We start from the raw sequence: 20,588 nt of genomic DNA, 5'->3' as shown, positions 1-20,588 counted from the left end.
GTCCCGGGCCAAAACTGGTTGACCTATCTTAAAACTCCTGGTCGGCCTTTCATTCATATTCTGAAACTGCCTGTTCTCCACATCTCTTCGGACGTTTGACTTAACCAAATCCAAGCGGCATCGTAGTCTTCGATTGAAGAACATCATGGCTGGAGTTTGGTTGGTAACCGCATGTGTCGCATTCCGGTAGGCAAACAAGAAGTTATCCACCTTGTGTTGTAGGGGTATATCTTCATTACACATTGCCTTGATAGCCTTCTTGAATGTTTGAACAAACCTCTCGGCCAACCATTAGTGGCTGGATGATATGGGGCGGATGTGTAATGCTTAACACCATTGTTCTTTAAGAACCTCCGGAACTCTTCAGACACAAACTGTGGTCCATTGTCAAAGCAAATCTGTTCAGGCAGCCCATTCCTGGCGAATATGGTTCGTAAGACTGTGATAGTTTTTCTGTGGTGGTTGAGGACATTTTTATTACCTCTGGCCACTTTGAATGTGCATCCACCGCAATTAAAAACCTCGAGTCCATAAAGGGACCAGCAAAATCAATGTGCACCCTTTGCCATGGAGATGAGGGCCACTCCCATGGATGTAGAGGGGCTTGTGGTGGGGCGTTTTGGACCTTCTGGCATCCTGTACAGCTCTTGGTCATCTCTTCGATTTCTCTATCGATTCCCGGCCACCACACAAACGCTCTGGCTAAGTTCTTCATTTTTACCCCTCCCAGATGACCCTCATGAAGCTCATTGAGCACTCTATCCTTCAATTTGGGTGGAATTACTACTCTGGATCCACACATCAAGGTTCCTCTGCACACTGACAGCTGTTCTCTTCTCGGCGAGAATGCTGGCAGCAGTGGTTCGCCATGTGCTGGCCATCCCTTCACCGTTAAATCATAGACCCAGGAGAGTGTCGTGTCATTTCGTGTTTCCTTTTCTATGTTTGCATTCGTCACAGGGGGACATTCGACTATAGTCGAGTGGAATAACTCCACTGGATCCACTGCCAGTTCTTCTTCCACCGTCGGCAACGGTAGGCGCGACAATCCATCAGCATTCCCATGCTGTTTAGTTCCTTTGTACTCGAAGTCATATTGGTGTGCCCCTAGGAAAAGGGACCACCTCTGTAGCCGTTGTGCCGTCATTATCGGTACGCCCTTCTGAGGGTTGAAAATGGAGACGAGAGGTTGATGATCAGTTAGTAGAGTAAATTTCTGACCGTGCAGGTAGTGATTGAACTTCTTCACCCCCCACACCAGGCTGAGGGCCTCTCTGTCAATCTGGGCGTAGTTACGCTCGGCTGAAGTTAACGAGCGTGACGCAAAAGCTATCGGCCTCTCTGAACCATCAAGGAATTTATGTGACAGTACCGCCCCAATGCCGTAGGGAGACACATCACACGCCAGTCTTATCGGTAGTGATGGGTTGTAGTGAGCCAATACTTCTCTTGAAGTGATTAGGTCCTTACTCTTCTGAAAGGCCCACTTACATTCATCGCTCCATTTCCATGCTACTCCCGTTCGTAGTAGGGCGTTCAGTGGGTGCAGAATTGTGGACAAATTCGGCAAAAACTTATGGTAGTAATTCACCAATCTGAGGAATGACCTCAGTTGCGACACATTTTCAGGCGCTGGAGCCTTAACTACCGCTTCAATTTTGTCAGGGGACTTATGCAACCCCTCTTCATTAATCACGTGGCCACAATACGATATCTGTTTCTTTAAAAACTCGCACTTGGGGCGATTGGCTCATAGCCCATGTTCACGTAGTCTAGTGAGCACCTGCTCTAGGTTGGCAAGGTGTTCACTGTCATCTTCACCTGTCACTAGGATGTCGTCCAAGTAACACTGAGTCCCCGGAATCCCTTGCAGGACTTGTTCCATCGCTCTTTGCCATATCGCCGGAACTGATGCTACTCCGAATACCAGTCGATTATACTGGTAAAGACCTTTGTGAGTGTTTATCGTGAGATACTTCCTAGAGGATTCTTCAACCTCCATCTGCAAATATGCTTGTGCTAGGTCAATTTTTGTAAAACGCTTCCCTCCAGATAGTGAGGCGAAGATATCTTCTATCCTTGGAAGAGGATATTGTACTGTGTGAAGGACTGGGTTCACCGTCACCTTGAAGTCCCCACAGATGCGAACTTTCCTTGGCTCCTCAGACTTATTGTTTAACGTTTTCTTCATGACAGGAACGATGGGTGTCACCCACTCGCTCCAGTCTACCTTAGATAACACGCCTGCATTCTCCAGATTCTCCAGCTCTGCCTCGACGGCTGGGCGAATTGCATATGGTACCGGTCTTGCTTTGAAAAACTTGGGAATTGCATTCTCCTCTATTTTTATCGAGGCAGTTACGCCTTTAAGAGTGCCCAGTTCTTGTTGAAATACCTCTTTGGCGTCAGCTAAGATTGTTGACAATCGTCCAGGAGTGACGTCGTCATCCTTTTTACCAGCCACCGTCAGTGCCTGAATGGAGTGCCAGTCTAAACTTATCTTTCTGATCCATTCACGTCCCAATAACGATGGTCCACCATCTTGCAGTATGTAGAGATACAATTTCCATATTTTCTTGCCGTTGTATTCGACAGGCACCCTTATTTTTCCTCTGGGGTATACTTTTTGCCCCGTATACGTCTTCAAGACAATGGATGTCTCTATCAAGGGTATGTGTGAGAATAGCCGCTCGTAGTCTCGTCGATTCATGACGGTCAGAGCTGATCCTGTATCCAATTCCATTTTGACTTGGGACCCTGCTATCGTGAGGGTGACACAAATGGTTCGGTGATCCTCTTTTGCGATTGCGTTGTGAAGTTTGAGACAGCTTAGTCTCTTGTTTCCAGATTCACTATCGCTCATCTGGTCTTCGGAACTACTGTCCGTCATCTTTTGTACTTTCCTGTACGGCTCCTCAGTAGCCTTTTTGTTGTCGTTGGTCTTCTTCCCAGACCTACAAACTCGTGCAATGTGTCCCATCTTTCCGCATTGCCTGCATATTTTGTCCTTGGACCAGCAGTCCTTCTGGTCATGGTTTGTTCTGCCGCAGCGATAACATTTTGCAAATCCCCGTGTCATTTCGTGGGTGCCGTATTCCTGTGGCTTTTGCTGTATTTCCGCAGCTCCCCTTGCTGCTGCTTCATACGATACTGCCACGCTGAAAGCCTTATCTAGCGTCAGCTCTTTCTCTGAGAGTAACCTCTTCTGGGTTCCTTCACTCAGGAGTCCACAGACAAATTTGTCCCGTAAGCAACAATTTCGTTAAAACTCTTCGCCTTCAGTTTGGCTGGAGTAATCAGGTCCCGCAATAGGCTGTACGTTCTTGCGCCCATTAAATTTAGCAATATCGATGCCTTTTTCTCATCGGCTATTTCGTTTGCCTCGCAATATACCTTGACTCTTTCCACATACGTGGTCCAGTCTTCTATTGCATTATCGAAGGCAGTGATATAGCCAGTCTTTGGCATCTTGAAAATCTAAGATGGCGCCTCCCGCGCTTTGCCTTCTTCCCCGATTTAACAAAATGGCGCCTCCCGCGCTTTGCCTTCTTCCCCGCTGGATTAAGATGGCGCCTCCCGCGCTTCTGTCTTCTCCGCTGTTGCTAGCGCTGTTGCTGGCATTTTATGCCTTGATGGCGACGCCCTATGGTCTTCGCGCACTTCCCCCCGCGCTGCTGCTAACGCCGCTCTCCGTGGTTTCCGTGGCAAACTGCAGCTCCTCGCAGCTTTCTGCGCGTTTAATTTTTTTAAATTTTTTTATTTCCCCGTCGTCGGAACAACCCTGCGGGACTCTTGCCTCCCTCTTCTCGGGTCTGTATGCTGCCCGGCTTCGTAGCACCAGCCGCGCCCAGTGTGCTCCACCCTCTCTCTCTCTCCTCTTCCCGACAACGCTGCTCGGCCCCGTTGCAAGCCACCCGCTCGAACTCTAGACCGCCGCAGCCCAGGAAGGATCAGTGTACTACCTGCCACCAGCCCGATTAGCTGAAGCACCATCGACAGGATAACCAAGCCCCGCTCTCGACAGCCTCTCCTGCAAATCTTCAACTCCGCTGACTCAGAGGCGGATGCCCACGGTCGACGCCCGTTCCTACTGTTTCTTTCTTCCTTCTGGCCTCGACCTCTGATAACTTCGCTTCAGGGATGGATCCCCATGAGGTGGTGCAGATTGTAGGTAAGTTCGTATCTACTCGTCGCCAGTATTATGTCCGTGTATAATTGAGACACGGACTGCAGGAGTTGATTATAACAAGTCTTTACTGAATGGAGACAACCTGGAAACTGAAACTACAGAAGCCTGCTAGGGCCATTTATACAGGGGTGGTCACTGCCGGTACTGCAGTCTGAGACCAGTTATTCCCTTAAAGGTACATACACAACAATTTCAGATGGCAGTTAAGAGTCAACCACATTGCTGTGGGTCTGGAGTCACGTATAGGCCAGACCAGGTAAGGACGGCACATATCCTTACATGCGTGACTTTCACTGCCTGAAGGATACTGGTTCCTAATCTGCTGACCTGTGAATTTAACCCCTTTGAACAATAATTTTAATGCACTAATCGCATTGTTAACATACATTACACCAAGGTTCCTTATGGAAGAAGAGTCAAAAATCTCCAAACATAGCACAAGGCCTTGCCAGCACCAGCCACAACCCGTGAAAGACATTTCTGACTGTTGAATGTTTAACACTGAGAGCTATCAATGCAAGTGGACCAATACCATTATACCAGATTTCTTATACACTTACGTTGTCATTTACAAAGAAAGAACTAGCATTTATATAGCGCCTTTAACAATCTCAGGACGTCGCAAAGCGCTTTACAGCCAATGAGGTACTTTTGAAGTGTAGTCACCGTTGTAATTTAAATTCTTAATTAAATAAGAATATGCATTTAGGTGAGTTTCAAGAATAAAACGAATAGCTCTGCTATAAGCCTAGACTGATGAGAGAGCTAAAAAAAATGCAGTACTGCAAAACTGACCTCGGTACATTCCCCAAAGTCCCCAAAGTTTGCTGGACTAATTTTTGCTTCACTGTGGTGAATTATCAGCTCTCTCCAACTATACAGCTATCAAAGGGTCATTTTACATTATAATCATCCATGCGTCCACGAAAACCTGTCTTCTGTCCAGAGGGGCATTATATTTAATGGAATGGAAACACATTTTTCCTGCCCAATGCCAAGACTGCCTTTTTTATACAGGTTATATCTATTGCAAAAAGATTCCGCATAATAAATTATTGGAACAGTGAAGCCAATTGAAGTTTTATTCTTTTTTTTGGTAAACAAAAAATTAATCATACTTCTTGGGTAATGAGAAATGAAACCGTTCATCTTTCCAGTCCTGTCTTTCATCCAGCCTTCTTATTACTTTCAATTTTCAGGTTAATCCCAATGGATTAAAGCTCACATAGGAACATGTCAATGCTTGTTGTTGGTGGCTGTGAAGCATAACTAGAAAAGTGAGCAATGCTTACAGAAATCCCCAGTGCTGAAGAATGTTGATACAGGTGGTTTCAGAAATCATTTAGGGAAGGAGCCTAAATTGGATGAGGGTAGAAAGCACACAACGTGGAAATGTCATCATGAATTGAAGACAGATTCATAAATCATTAAAGGAACACTGTCTTTCCAAAACAATAAGTTTCTGCTATTTGTTTAAAAATGCAATGTGCAGCCGGGAAGGACCTTGTGGCGTCACTTAAATGTGTTGATGCACATCTCTTCTGGCTATTCTCCAGGGTTATCAAACACTTCATTGGCTCAACTGTGTACAATTTTGGTCCTCTTACCCAAGGAAGGATATACGTGCCTTAGAGGGAGTGCAACAAAGTTCACTAGTCTGATTCCTGGGATGGGGGGATTGTCCTATGAGGAGAGATTGAGTAGACTAGGCCTATATTTTCTAGAGTTTAGAAGAATGAGAGGTGATTTCATAGAAACATACAAAATTCTTACAGGGATTGACAGGTTAGATGCAGGGAGGTTGTTTCCCCTGGCTGGGGAGTCTAGAACCAGGGGTCACAGTCTCAGAATAAGGGGTCGGCCATTGAAGACTGAGATAAGGAGGAATTTCTTCACTCAGAGGGTTGTGGATCTTTGGAATTCTCTACCCCAGCGGGCTGCGGATGCTCAGTCATTGAGTCTATTCAGGACAGGGAACCAAGGGATATAGGGATAGTGCGGGAAAGTGGAGTTGAGGTCGAAGATCAGCCATGATCTTATTGAATGGTGGAGCAGGCTCAAGGGGCCGAATGGCCTACTCCTGCTTCTATTTCTTATGTTCTTATGGCTCCTTCTTTACATAAGGGAACAATGAAAATTTGAATAAGTATTCAGAACAATTTCTTGGGGTATATTGAGACAAACCTCAATTGAGGCTACAAATTAGAAGAAACAAAAAAGTAGTGCATATGTAGAACAGGGTCTTGGCAAAAGCAGTTAATATGGTGCCAATTAACTCAAAGAAGAACTGGATGAGTCAGTGATAAGCAATGATCTTAAGGAGGTAAGTAGATGATCTAAGCTAAGACCCAATATGCTAACATATTTTTCTTGCCTTGACAAATGCAAGATCTACCGCCACCTCAACCACTTCAATTTCCCTCCCCACACCCCAGACTAGCCAATTACACTCCTGTCTGACCCTGTTCCCGTAGTTCTCTGTGATCTCCAGGTGAAGTCTGGCAGTAGTCCCTGAGGTACCAGCAGGACTGTCCCTAAAAATGCAATGCGCAGCTGTGAAAGACCTTGTTACGTCACTTAAACGTGCTGATGCACAGCTCTTCTGGCTATTTTCCAGGGTTACCAAACATTGGTCCCTAAGTCCATTGATGGAGGGAGCAGCCTCCGTTTTGGCTGCCAGCACTTACCTGCTGAAAGCCTTGGTCTCAGCTGTGGAAGATGTATTGTAAGTCATCAGGGCTCTTCCACCCTATTTAATTTGGCGCCCGCCTCTTCTAGGGCTGCAGCAGTGATCTTACTGCAATATCACCGGCTCTTTCTGTGAGCCACTGCTGGGATCCCACATGTTGGACAGGAATCTGCTGGGTGCTTGCAACAAATGCCTAATGATCCCCAACTGAGCAAACTGGCTGGGGTCATGTCAGGGTGGCGGACCTAAATCCTGCCCTGACTCTGTAAGAGCAGAAAGAGGGAAATACGGGTCTTGGTGTCAGAAGGCTATCATATCAAAGCCTTTCTGTCAGAGGGAATCACAAACTAGCCTAATCCTGTTCTCACACAAGAACACACTTCCCAGCAGTGGCCACGAGTCAACAATCGAGTAAGGACTAATTCCCCCTTTCTCCAGCTCAGAGGTAATAAGGCCAACTGCAGTGCCCCAAATTTAGAAAAGAACAACAAGACTTCAACAGTCTAGACTCCAGTATCACTCTTCTCCACATGCACAACAACAATTACTTGTATTTATATAGTGTCTTTAACATAGTAAAACATCCCAAGGCGCTTCACAGGAGCATTATCAAACTAAATTTGACACCGAGCCACATAAGGAGATATTAGGGCAGATGAGGGTCACAGAGGTAGGTTTTAAGGAGCGTCTTAAAGGAGGAAAGAGAGGCAGAGAGGTTTAGGGAGCTTGGGGCATTGACAGCTGAAGGCACGCCACCATTGGTGAAGCGATTAAAATCAGGGATGCTCAAGAGACCAGAATTAGAGGAGCGCAGATATCTCGGCAGGTTGTGGATTTGGAGGAGATTACAAAGATAGGGAGGGGCGAGACCATGGAGGGATTTGAAAACAAAGATGAGAATTTTAAAATCAAGGCGTTGCTTAACTGGTAACCAATGTAAGTCAATGAGCAAAAGGGTGATGGGTGAACGGGACGTGGTGTGAGTTAGAACACGGGCAGCAGAGTTTTGGATGACCTCAAGTTTAAGGATATGGGAATATCGTCAAGGGATATGGGGATCAGGCGGGAAAGTGGAGTTGAGGTCGAAGATCAGCATGATCTTATTGAATGGTGGAGCAGGCTCGAGGGGCCTACTCCTGCTCCTATTTCTTATGTTCTTAAGATGGGAGGCCATCCAGTAGTGCATTGGAATAAAGATAACAAAGGCATGGATGAGGGTTTCAGCAGCAGATGAGATGAGGCTAGGGCGGCGTCAGGTGATGTTACAGAGGTGGAAACAGGCGGTCTTAATGATGGCGTGGATATGTGGTCGGAAGCTCATCTCGGTATCAATAATGACACCAAAGTTGTGAACAGTGTGGTTCAACCTCAGACAGTTGCTAGGTAGAGGGATGGAGTCGGTGGCTAGGGAAGAGAGTCTGTGGGGATAGAAGACAATGGCTTTGGTCTTCCCAATATTTAGTTGGAGGAAATTTCTGCTCATCCAGTACTGTATGTCAGACAAGCAGTCTGACAATTTAGAGACAGAGACACACATGCTCACACCACAAATGGGGTAAATTAAAGAAGTGCAGCATCATTAGATTAGAAATAAATAGCAAATGGGGACGATGATCTTTTCTAGGCTAACATTTTACTTACCATGTGCTAAAATCATCTTTTCCTAAACTATAGAGAGTCGATAATTTTGGAAACAATGCACATCTAACACGATATATCATTATCCACTTTCCTTCCCACTCCATATCACCAAGAAGCCCTATTGAGCTTCTTTGCTTCCTCTCCTTTTTGATCCTTGCTTTCTGAGAATTCCCCCTCCCTTTATGTACATTCAAGGGTTCTCCATGTCTGACATCGCTCTGTTTTTCAAATGTCTCCAAGATGGTCCTTAGCCATTTCAGTTATCGGAGATTCTGCCCAGTTGCAATGTTTCCATGATTCCAGTACCACGCCCCCACTCCGAGATCTTCTCTACACCTCTCACATCGACCTATGCCTGTGATATATACCCTCTTCCTGCCCTCTGTACATCTTGAGAATTTCTCCTCCTATTCTTTCTACGTCTCCATTAATCCTGTATCCTGCAATGCCCTTTCCATTTTTATGTGCGATTCTTGCTCCCAAGCCAACATTGTGCTGAGAAAATAAATGACCTTGCACCTTGCTGGTTTGGGAATATCCAGACTAACTATGCTCAAGTCATCTGTAAAGATTGTTCTGCAGTCCATGGATGATGCATCTTCTGAAGCATCCAATCTATTTTGACTATGCGTAGTTCCTTGCAATGATACAATAGCCCAGATTTGAACTCCTGGCGGGGGTCGGGCAGGCAGGGGCTGAAGCGGACGGGAAACCCCCTGACCTTTTGCAGCATAAGGCCCGGGAGATTTTAACTGACTAGCTTATGAAGGACATGGGACGACCGTATTTACTATTTTGATGCATGAGCAGGTTTCAAAGAAACCAGCACCATGATAACATTGGCTTTTGAAGTGATAGCGTGCAAAGTGTTTTGTGGTCCTGTTGGACACACTGATGGCTGGCTCCCAGCATGCCTATTTGAGGAGACAAAGCCATTATCAAGTTTGATTAAAACCCAACGCAGAAGTGGCAAATGAGCATCCAGTGACATAGACAGTTTAAATTGTAGGTGACAATCTTCGATAGGAAGCGGTTGCTGCTGTAGACCTTCAAACATGAGGAACATTTTAAGAGAAGCATATCAGTGTTGACAGAATTAGGTGTAACCAAACGTTCTGTGGAATCAAGCGGTCAGGAACATTGGGGCTCTTCACAAGCTTAACTATTCAGTTTGATGCAAAATAATAGTAAACTAAATAAGTACAAGTATACTACGAAATGTGAGTAATTGTTCAGAAAGAAAATTGCCACTCTCAACAGAACGTCTGCTGATAAGAGGATGTGACATGAGGTTTGGTTAAAATCAGACAACAATGTAATTTCAAGCCCTCACTTCACCTGCAATAATTAGCAATTTTTATCACCATTCTTTTTGAGAATAGTTTTTATGATTTGCAGTTCACCACTACCACCCGACCATCCAGTCTCCGGAAATGCTGAGTCTCGCTGAGGTACGATTTATAGGGAGCGGATAGTTCTCAGCTAGCTCACCCAAGTGGCCATTTTCATGTGTGAGCTAGGCAGTGAATCAGAATAAAGATTAGTTCACAATGCAGCACATCATAGGTGAGCCTGAAATAAAATGAGCCTGATCCTGTCTTTACCCAACATCTACACATGTGCACAGGCCATAGCATAGCCTGCCAACCATTGCCCTGGATGTGATGACATAACTGAGAATCAAACCTGGGACCTTCTGGTCTGTATGGCTTAGTGCTACACCAGATGGTGACTTTACCCATTAAACGTACTTGTAGTTTCTGGTATCTTCCCAGTTAAGGCAACTCATGAATTGAAGAACTGACATCTGAACTGCAGCACATACTCACCTCTACCAGCTTGTTGGCATGTTCACGGAAGACTTGTGCGTACTCCTTCACCTCCTTCTCGTTGCCGCTTTTTGCTGCCTCAATGAGAACCAAGAGAGGAACGTTGGTCTCCAGAAACGAGTCGGAGATGTGATCCATGACAGCCTTGCGAAGCTTTTGAGGAAAAGAAAGGGAAATTAAAAACCAATAATAACGCTGGAAATGGTCAAAAGGACCTAAATTTGCAAAAGCATTTTTTAATTAAATGAATACAATTTGTTCTCGACAATATAAAGCATATTTAATGGTGGGCTCCATTGCCAGAAAAGTATCAAGGATATATGAAGTATCTCATTGCACCTTGCCATAGGTCATTCAGGAAATTTCAAGAACAGAAACCCCTTGCTCAATGACAGCACTGGTGTCAGGCACTGAATGCACAGGCAGAGTAATTCATTTCAATACAACAGAACATAGGTCTAATAGACACCTGCACCAAAGTGTCACATGATTTACAGCTTGCCACTTACCTTATTGCACATCAATATATTTAACAGTTAAATAAGATAGACAATAAAAACTTTAATCCCGTAGTAATACTCAAACTGCAGGTTTTGCAAATAATTCTTCCAATGGCTAAAGAACAAGGTGCCAACAAGTCAAACCTCTAGCTGTGAAGTACACCCACTGTACTTATCAGTTCAGTGGAATAGACTCAAAAAGTCGTTGTCACAAAAAAGAATTCTATTACAGCTGCTCTGCAAGTCACTTCTGTTCACTCAACAGTGACGACCTGTCGACACCTATTTTTCCTTTCCTTGTGAATATTTATGGTCAGAAGCTGCTGAGCTATTTTAGTGTTTAGGAACTAAATACTGTTCCATTTTTTGTCACATAAGAGTAGATTTTCAGTCATCGCCCATCGCAAAGTACCTGCCTGCCACGGGCCTGGATTGGAAAATCGCAGGCAGTGCGCCTGCCTTCTTCCCATCTACATCCCAGCAGGGCACACACTCAAAAGAAAGTCCGATAGCGCCAATGCCAAGCACTCTCAGATCAGGAGTGTCACGTGTAAAAGGTAGAATATAGCTCCCTTTACTCTCCCCCAACAATATGCCTAAACCTAAGACGAGCAGGTCCTATCACACCCAGGGTGGCATTTGCAGAATCCACACCAACTATGCTTGTGGCCCAATTGAGTGAGACTGCAATTTTACTGCCAATTGTGTCCCCTGGGAACTGGGCTGCGACTGCATAAACACAATTCACAAAGAGCCACGAGGTTGGGAAAGAGCAGGCATTCATTCCATCAGTATGGCCTGGATTCAAGGTCCAGGCACCAGAAATAAAAGAGCAGCGTGGTATCGCCTAATGCTCCTGGAGAACAGCAAGTTTTTTTGGTGGAAAATGTGAGTCCACTGCATTCATTCTGAAGTAAAGATGTCTTAGGACACTTTCAACAAGAGTATAACATGACTGTGCCGTTCAGTAAATGAGTTAACAGTAGAGAGCGACCTTAAAAGGAAAGAGACACATTTCACAGTATTGCTTTTGTTTTATATAAGGACACCCTAAAGACACAAATGTATCAGTACACCAATCAGGATGCCTTCCTGGCAGCACTACTGCATCATGATATCATTAAACACCACATCACCTACATTTTTGGAAGGTTGCCTTCAAGTTTCTTAAAATTAACAAAGAAATAAGAAATTTGTTGGATATAATATTTTCCCAATGGGTCATGTCATCATCCTTCTCCGTGTATTAGATAGAAACATAGGAATAGGTCATTCAGCCCCTCAAGCCTGTTGTACCATTCAATTAGATCATAGCTGAACGCTTGATCCATATCCCTGACCGAATAAAAATCTATCAATCAACGGTTTTGAAAATTTCAATTGACCCAACCAAAGCTGTATGGGGGAAGAGAGTTCCAGATTTCCACAACCCTTTGTCCAATACAGCATTCATTACGTCCATGATGTGTATCCTCTCTTCATAGAAAATGTTTGGCATGAAACCTACTTTTGAGAACATTGCAAAAGATTTTTACTTTCAGAAAAAAAAAGTTTCCCTCACCATCTTTAATTTCCTGAGCAATGCAAGACTGACACCTGATGATGTCCACCAAATGTCCACAGGAGGCCCAAACTGCCCCCTCCCCCTCCCAACATGCAGTGTGCACTGATGTTATTGTATACTTTGTGTCAGTAAATCTATCAACTAGTTTTTTTAATGCTATTGGTTAATTTTTGAAAATTAAAAGATGCAATGGCAGAGGGATGTTTATCCTTAGCAGTACATATTGACACAAATAAAAGTGCCTGTTTCCATTTTACACAGTCTTGAGAAAGCCTGAAACGTAGTCACTAAACAAATATTCTTCTTGCCTGACATTTGCTGACTCATCATGTGTGATAAGATCCATCAGCTCTCAGTCATTCCGAGTGAGACTCACTCTTTTAAAAGGCATCACCTGTTTCGACGCATTGCGCTCTTAAAAATAAACACAGCTCCATATGTTTAAATGGATTTGCAATCTGTCTCACTCTCACTGATCCCAAATCCCACTCCGAACATTTCCCCACATTGGCAGCTCTGCGTGGGGTCGTTTATTGGCTCAGAATTTGCTGGCAAACACCTACTGCATGTAAATAGGTCAATTTTGCCGAATTCCGTGACAAGTTCAAACTTCCCAACAAAGAAAGTGAGGCTGTTTCAGGGAAATAGGGCTCTCATTTCTACAATACAGTTTGGGATTTCACAGAAGATATAAATCTTTTCCAAGAATGACAGGACAAAACTAAGAGAAGAAATCACAATGTAAATATGACTTAATTAGCTTTCTTTTTAAATGTACAATTGCATGAGGCCATTTCCACAGAAAACTAGCACATTATTGCAGCCTATCTTTAGCCTTATTAAATTTTTTAAAATATTGCAGAGAAAAGCTTTCTGAACCATGCATATTTAACAAGGTTCTGCCTACAGCTAACTCACTCTTCATTAGTTGGTGAAAATGCATTAAGTATCCAGTAAGTTGTCACTGGATACTAACCTGAAACTTTAACTCTTGTTTCTCTCTCCACAGATGCAGCCTGACCTGCTGAGCATTTCCAGCATTGTTCTTTAAGTATCCTAATGTTGCTGCAGAGCGTTTTGTCATGAAAGACACCTCAGTCCTTCCCTGCTACTTCCAACTTCACAGGCGAAAAGTAAAAGGAGAGCAAATGTGACAATGACAGGACTACAAGCTACTAGAGAACCACTCTGGAGGTGTGTGGGCCTTTTTTATTATAAAAGAAAGGTGAAACTTCAAGGACCATGGTGCAGCACACCATCAAGGCTGAAAGGAGTAAAAGACATGGGGTGAATTGGGAATTATAAATTGGGTATTACCAAGCTTGGTTTTAAAAGCTGAAAGCTGAAAGACTGAAAGTAAGGAGCTCCACAGTTTTGAGGTTCAGGGAAAGAATGAGTTACAGTTTCGGTTTATACACAGTTGTGTTGTAGGGAGGAGGAAGAGTGCGTCGGATAATACAGAGAAAGGAAAATTACGAGAAGTAGTAACCATAACAGTATCAGGTAAAATTCGTGGCACTTAAGTGGCAGACAATGACCACCTCCAACTGGAAAAGGCCCAACCACCTGGCTGACCTTCAATGAGACCGCCATCATAAAGCCCCTCACCATAAACATCCATGGGGAGGTCACCAGAAGCTTAACTAGACCAACCACATCAACCAATGTAGCTACAGGTCAGGGCAGAGGCTGGGTACTCTGCAACGATTGGCTCACCTCCTGACACCGCAAAGGCTCTCCACCACCTACAAGGCTCAAGTCAGGAGTGTGATTGAATACTCACCACTCGCCTGGATTGGTACGGCCACAACATTCCAGAAACCTGACACCATCGAGGACAGGCCAGTCCTCTTGATCGATGCCCTGCCAGTGGACTCAGTATCCACTCCCTCTAGCATTGGTGCATACTGGCTGCAGTACCTCAGAGCCCTCTACACTGAGAAGGATAAGAGCAGCAATGTTACGGGAACACCATCACTTCTAAGCATGATTAGGACTGTTTGCTCGTGTGAAGGGTAAACGCATGGGAGTACCATCAACGCAAGGACTGTCATGGTTCAAGGCAAGGCCCAACACTATCTTCTCAGGGAAGCTAGAGATGGGGAATAAATGCAGTCCTGCCAACATCGCCTACATCCCGAGATTAGATAAAGATAAAATGCAAAGAGAAAGAGGTGGTGGCCAGAGCGAGGCAGGGATTGCTTTTTGATCAACAAGCTCTTCCTTGTATTTTTTTTTATTCGCTTATGGGATGTGGACGTCGCTGGCAAGGCCAGCATTTATTACCCATCCCTAGTTGCCCTTGAGAAGGTGGTGGTGAGCCGCCTTCTTGAACCGCTGCAGTCCGTGTGGTGAAGGTACTCCCACAGTGCTGTTAGGGAGGGGGTTCCAGGATTTTGACCCGGCGACGATGAAGGATCGGCAATATACTTCTAAGTCAGGATGGTGTGTGACTTGGAGGGGAACTTGGAGGTGGTGGTGTTCCCATGCGCCTGCTGTCCTTGTCCTTCTAGGTGGAAGAGGTCGCGGGTTTGGGAGGTGCTACCGAAGAAGCCTTGGCGAGTTGCTGCAGTGCATCTTGTAGATGGTACACACTGAAGCAACGGTATGCCAGTGTTGGAGGGAGTGAATGTTTAAGGTGGTGGATGGAGTGCCAATCAAGTGGGCTGCTTTGTTCTGGATGGTGTCGAGCTTCTTGAGTGTTGTTGGAGCTGCACTCATCCAGGCATGTGGAGAGTATTCCATCACACTCCTTACTTGTGCCTTGTAGATGGTGGAAAGACTTTGGGGAGTCAGGAGGTGAGACACTCGCCACAGAATACCTAGCCTCTGACCTGCTCTTGCTCGGGAATGCGAGAGAGGCAGTAGAAGATCTTCCCCAGATAACGGAGCCATATTCAAATCTTTCACAGATTTGACTATCAGAGAGTGAAGAGCTATGAAGGGAGAAAAGAAGAATTTGGCATAAACTAGGAAACACACTTCTTGGAGGCAGCTATGGAATTAATAGAAAAAGATTCAGAGGATGAGCTGTCTTGTGCAGCACAAGTAAAATGATTTGAGGAGAAAGTAGATAGCCATGGAGAATGGCCATTGCACGCATAACTTGTTTAGAAGTGTGGTGCTATACCCACTTTGGAGATGTCCAAAGCAACCACTGCAGTGTTCAAAAGCAGAGTTCCAGAGGTGCGTAACATAGGCATCAAAATCATCAGTGTAATGGCCATCCCGAAAAATCACAGATTGTAGCCAAAAGGGCCTTTTAAGGTGATGAAAATTTCTCAGAACAGATTGTATAATTTTGGAAGATAATGCTGTAAGTACAATAGAGAAGGAATTTGATTGATAATAAGGATCTATTCTGAGGCAAAGGATGAGCACATTACATTGAGAAACTTTATTCCAGGAAATGCAAGCTAGATGCAAGCAGGGATTGGTGCTAGGACCCCAGCTATTCAAATATATATAAATGATCTAGACGAGGGAACTAGATGTAATATCTCCAAGTCTGCAGATGACACAAAGCTGGGTGGGCGTGTGTGCTGTGAGGAGGATGCAGAGAAACTCCAGTATTATTTGGACAGGTGCATGGCAGATGCAGTATAATGTGGATAAATGTGAGGTTATCCACTTTGGTGGCAAAAACAGGAAGGCAGATTATTATCTGAACGGCAATAGATTGGGAAAAGGGGAAGTGCAACGAGACCTGGGCGTCCTTGTGCACCAGTCGCTGAAGGTAAGCATGCAGGTGCAGCAGGCGGTTAAGAAGGCAAATGGTATGTTGGCTTTTGTAGTGAGAGGGTTTGAGTACAGGAACAAGGATGTCTTGCTGCAGTTGTACAGGGCCTTGGTGAGACCACATCTTGAGTATTGTGTGCAGTTTTGGTCGCCTTATCTGAGGAAGGATGTTCTTGCCATGGAGGGAGTGCATCGAAGATTCACCAGACTGATACCTGGGATGGCAGGAATGACGTATGAGGAGAGATTGGGTCGATTGGGCTTATACTCGCTGGAGTTTAGAAGAATGAGAGGGGATCTCATTGAAACTTATAAAATTCTAACAGGACTAGACAGACTAGATGCAGGAAGGATGTTCCCGATGCCCGGGGAGTCCAGAACCAGGGGTCACAGTCTAAGGATAAGGGGTAAGCCATTTAGGACAGAGATGAGGAATTTCTTCACCCAGAGAGTGGTGAACCTGTGGAATTCGCTACCACAGAAGGCAGTTGAGGCCAATTCATTAAATATATTCAAGAAGGAGTTAGATATATTTCTTAAGGCTAAAGGGATCAAGGGATATGGAGAGAAGGCAGGGACAGGGTACTGAGTTTGGATGATCAGCCATGATCTCATTGAATGGCGGAGCAGGCTCGAGGGGCCGAATGGCCTACTCCTGCTCCTATCTTCTATGTTTAGATACAATAGGCTAGAAATTGCCGTCCATTTTAGGCACAGAAATGTTGAAATCTGAGCATGGAGAGAGGGATTTGAGCAAAACACGGTAGCACCAGACTCCTACTGAGGAGGATGGGCAATTCTTCCATGCACAAACTCCTTCCTTTGTGACATTACAATTCATGTCATGGTGGGCTCCCCTGGAAATCCCACCAGTTCTGTCCAGGGTACAGGCAACGGAAAGCATGCTTGCATGATGCAGGCATACTTATACAACTGCTATAAGTTGGACCCACTATCTGTTCCCAAAGACAATTGATTTTCGAGTGATTGGCCACTGTTAGGAAAGCCGCAAATCATCACAGTACCAGTTCAGAAGTGAAACTGGCCAGATCAGCCATGATCTAATTGAATGGCATAACAGGCTCAAGTGGCTGAATAGCCTACTCCTGCGTTCCTGTCAGCTCCCTGCTCCTCAACAGTGCAGCAAGGTGCCGCTCATTAATGGTTTACTTCACGGCCTTTATCAAAAGCATGGGCTTGACTAGATAGTTTTACCTGACAACAGTTGGAGAGGGCTATCGGTTACAACTGTGCATTCTGAGCATCTGCAGTTTGCAGCATTTTAAAAATGTATTCACTATCAGATGTGGACTTCGGTGGCAAGGCTGACATCCCTAGTTACCCCTGAGAAGATGGTGGTGGCTTTTTTTTTTGTAGTAGTTTGATACAACTGCTAGGCCACTTCAAAGGGCAGTTAAGTTAACCACATTAACTGGATAAGGACAACAGGTCTCCTTCCCTAAAAGATATTAGTGAACCAGTTGGGTTCTTACGTCAATCCGACAGCTTCATGAAACTTTTACTGCCGGCTTTTTATTTAAGAACATAAGAAATAGGAGCAGGAGTAGGCAATACGGCCCCTTGAGCCTCCTACGCCATTTAGTGAAGAAATATCTCCTCATCTCGGTTTTAAATGGCCGACCCCTTTTCCTGAGACTATGCCCCCTGGTTCTGGACTCTCCAGCCAGGGGAAACAGCCTCTCAGCATCTACCCTGTAAATCCCACTCAGAATATTACATGCTTCAATGAGATTACCTCTCATTCTTCTAAACTCTGGAGAGGATAGGTCCATTCTATTCAATCTCGATTCATACGACAACCCTCGCATCCCAGGAATCAATCTAGTGAACCTTTATTGCACCCCCTCTAAGGCAAATATATCCTTCCTTAGGTACGGAGACCAAAACTGTACATAGTACTCCATGTGTGGTCTCACCAAAGCCTTGTACAATTGCAGCAAGACCTCCTTACTCTAACACTCCAAACCCCTTGCAATAAAGGCTAACATACCATTTGCCTTCTTAATTGCTTGTTGTACCTGCATGTTAACTTTCTTTGGTTCATGTACCCAAATCCCTCTGAACACCAACATTTATTAGTTTCTCACCATTTGAAAAATGCTCTTGTTGTATTCTTCCTACCAAAGTGAATAACCTCACATTTCCCCACATTATACTCCGTCTGTCACCTTCTTGTCCACTCACTTAACCTGTCTATATCGCTTTGCAGATTCTTTGTGCCCTCCTCACAGCTTACTTTCCCACCTATCTTTGTATCATCAGCAAACTTAGATATATTTCACTCGGTCCTGTCATCAAAGTCATTAATATAGATTGTGAATAGCTGAGACCCCAGCATTTTCAGATTTTTTATACTGAATTCAAATTCTCAAACTGCCATAGTGGGATTTGAACTCACGTTCTCTGGATTACTAGTCCAATTACATCACCACCACACTGCCATACCTGTAGAATTCCCAAAATGCAATGTGCGCATCAGCATGAAGTAAAGTTCCTTCATCCTGTTGAGAGTTTCAAAAAACTTTCAAACAAAACATAAATTGAATTTTCAATGTTTTATTTCAGGCAAGTAACAGCAATGATTTAAATTATACTTTTAAAAAATTTGTTCATGTGATGTGGGTGCTGGCATTTATTGCCCTCGAGAAGTTGGTGGTGAGTGGCTTGCTAGGCCATTTCAGAGGGCAATTAAGAGTCAACCACATTGCTGTGGGTCTGGAATCACATATAAGCCAGACCGGGTAAAGATGGCAGATTTCCTTCCCTAAAGGACAGTAGTGAACCAGATGGGTTATTACGACAATCCGGTAGTTTCATGGTCACCATTACTGATACTAGCTTTTTATTCCAGATTTATTTAATTAACTAAATTTTAATTCCCCAGCTGCCGTGGGGAACTCATGTCTCTGGATCATTAGTCCACGCCTCTGGTTTACTAGTCCAGTAAGATAACCACTATGCTATTGTACCCACACTGCTCTGAACAGTGCATCAATAGACAATACCTTTGATCAACAACACATGTGATTGTGGTGTCTTTGTTGCTGGTTAAAAACGAAAACAGAGGGATTGTTTATCAAGAATGGAGATTTTTTATTTCCGAAAGATATACAGTTAAAATATTTATCTTCTGAACCAGTGTTTTTAATGAACTTGAAAACTTTTTTATTTAATCGTTTATAGGATGTGGGCATCGCTGGCAAGGCCAGCATTTATTGCCCATCCCTAATTGCCCTTGAGAAGGTGGTGGTGAACCACCTTCTTGAACCGCTGCAGTCCGTGTGGTGAAGGTACTCCCACAGTGCTGTTAGGGAGGGAGTTCCAGGATTTTGACCCAGCGACGATGAAGGATCGGCGATATACTTCTAAGAGGGGAACTTGGAGGTGGTGTTGTTCCCATGCGCCTGCTGCCCTTGTCCTTCTAGGCGGAAGATGTCGTGGGTTTGGGAGGTGCTGCCGAATAAGCCTCGGCGAGTTGCTGCAGTGCATCTTGTAGATGGTACACACTGCAGCCATGGTGGATGGGGTGCCGATCAAGCGGGCTGCTTTGTCCTGGATAGTTTCGAGCTTCTTGAGTGTTGTTGGAGCTGCACTCATCCAGGCAAGTGAGATCATTCCATCACACTCCTGACTTGTGCCTTGTAGATGGTGGAAAGGCTTTGGGGTGTCAGGAGGTGAGAGACTCGTCACGGAATACCCAACTTTTTACCACAGTATTTATGTGGCTGGTCCAGTTAAGTTTCTGGTCAATGGTTACCCCCAGGATGTTGATAGTGGGGGATTCGGCGATGGTAATGGTGTTGAATGTCAAGGGGCGGTGATTAGACTCTCGCTTGTTGGAGATAGTCATTGCCTGGCACTTGTGTGGCACAAATGTTACTTGCCACTTATCAGCCCAAGCCTGAATGTCGTCCAGGTCTTGCTGCATGCAGGCACGGGTTGCTTCATTATCTGAGGAGTTGCGAATGGAACGGAACACTGTGCAATTATCAGTGAACATCCCCACTTCTGACCTTAATGAGTTTGCGAACTCTACAGAGAGAAGGGCATTGATGAAGCAGCTGCAGATGATTGAGCCTAGGTTGCGTGATCTGGCAGTATTAAGGGGGAGCAGGGTTTAACAGTCTTGGGAAGGTGGGGTGTCGAATAGAATGGAATCCAAACTGCCCTAGTCCTCTTTCAGATGATCTTACCCCATTCCTGGCTATTGGCCTGCTCCCTCAACTCATCTGCAGCTGTTTTTGCATTCTCAATATCCCTCTGCCACTTTTCCCCACCATCAGCTGTCCAAGTCTTTACATCCCTATGTTAATGCTCCTGCCTTAAAGTAATTAAGAGTAAATTTTCTGCAATTGACTCCCGGGGCATAGATTGCTCACTTCCAGGCAGTAATATTCCATTCACTAAAATTAATGGA

General features: G+C 44.7%; 1 protein-coding gene across 2 annotated transcripts in view; it reads right to left on the bottom strand.

The window, feature by feature from the left end:
- Positions 1–20,588, bottom strand: part of ctnna2 (catenin (cadherin-associated protein), alpha 2) — a 1,873,786-nt gene that overhangs the window by 730,093 nt on the left and 1,123,105 nt on the right. For both annotated transcript variants that reach the window (XM_085975533.1, XM_085975534.1), the window contains one exon: positions 10,349–10,501. In XM_085975533.1, coding sequence (XP_085831659.1) covers positions 10,349–10,501 — 153 coding nt within the window. The remainder of the gene's footprint in view (positions 1–10,348; positions 10,502–20,588) is intronic.

Source organism: Somniosus microcephalus, chromosome 2 (genome assembly GCF_052327205.1).
Source record: "Somniosus microcephalus isolate GS21.2 chromosome 2, FLI_Smic_1.0, whole genome shotgun sequence".
In the NCBI taxonomy this organism is placed as follows: domain Eukaryota; kingdom Metazoa; phylum Chordata; class Chondrichthyes; order Squaliformes; family Somniosidae; genus Somniosus; species Somniosus microcephalus.
Note: the sequence above shows the minus strand (reverse complement) of the source record. Positions and strands in the feature narration are given on the sequence as shown.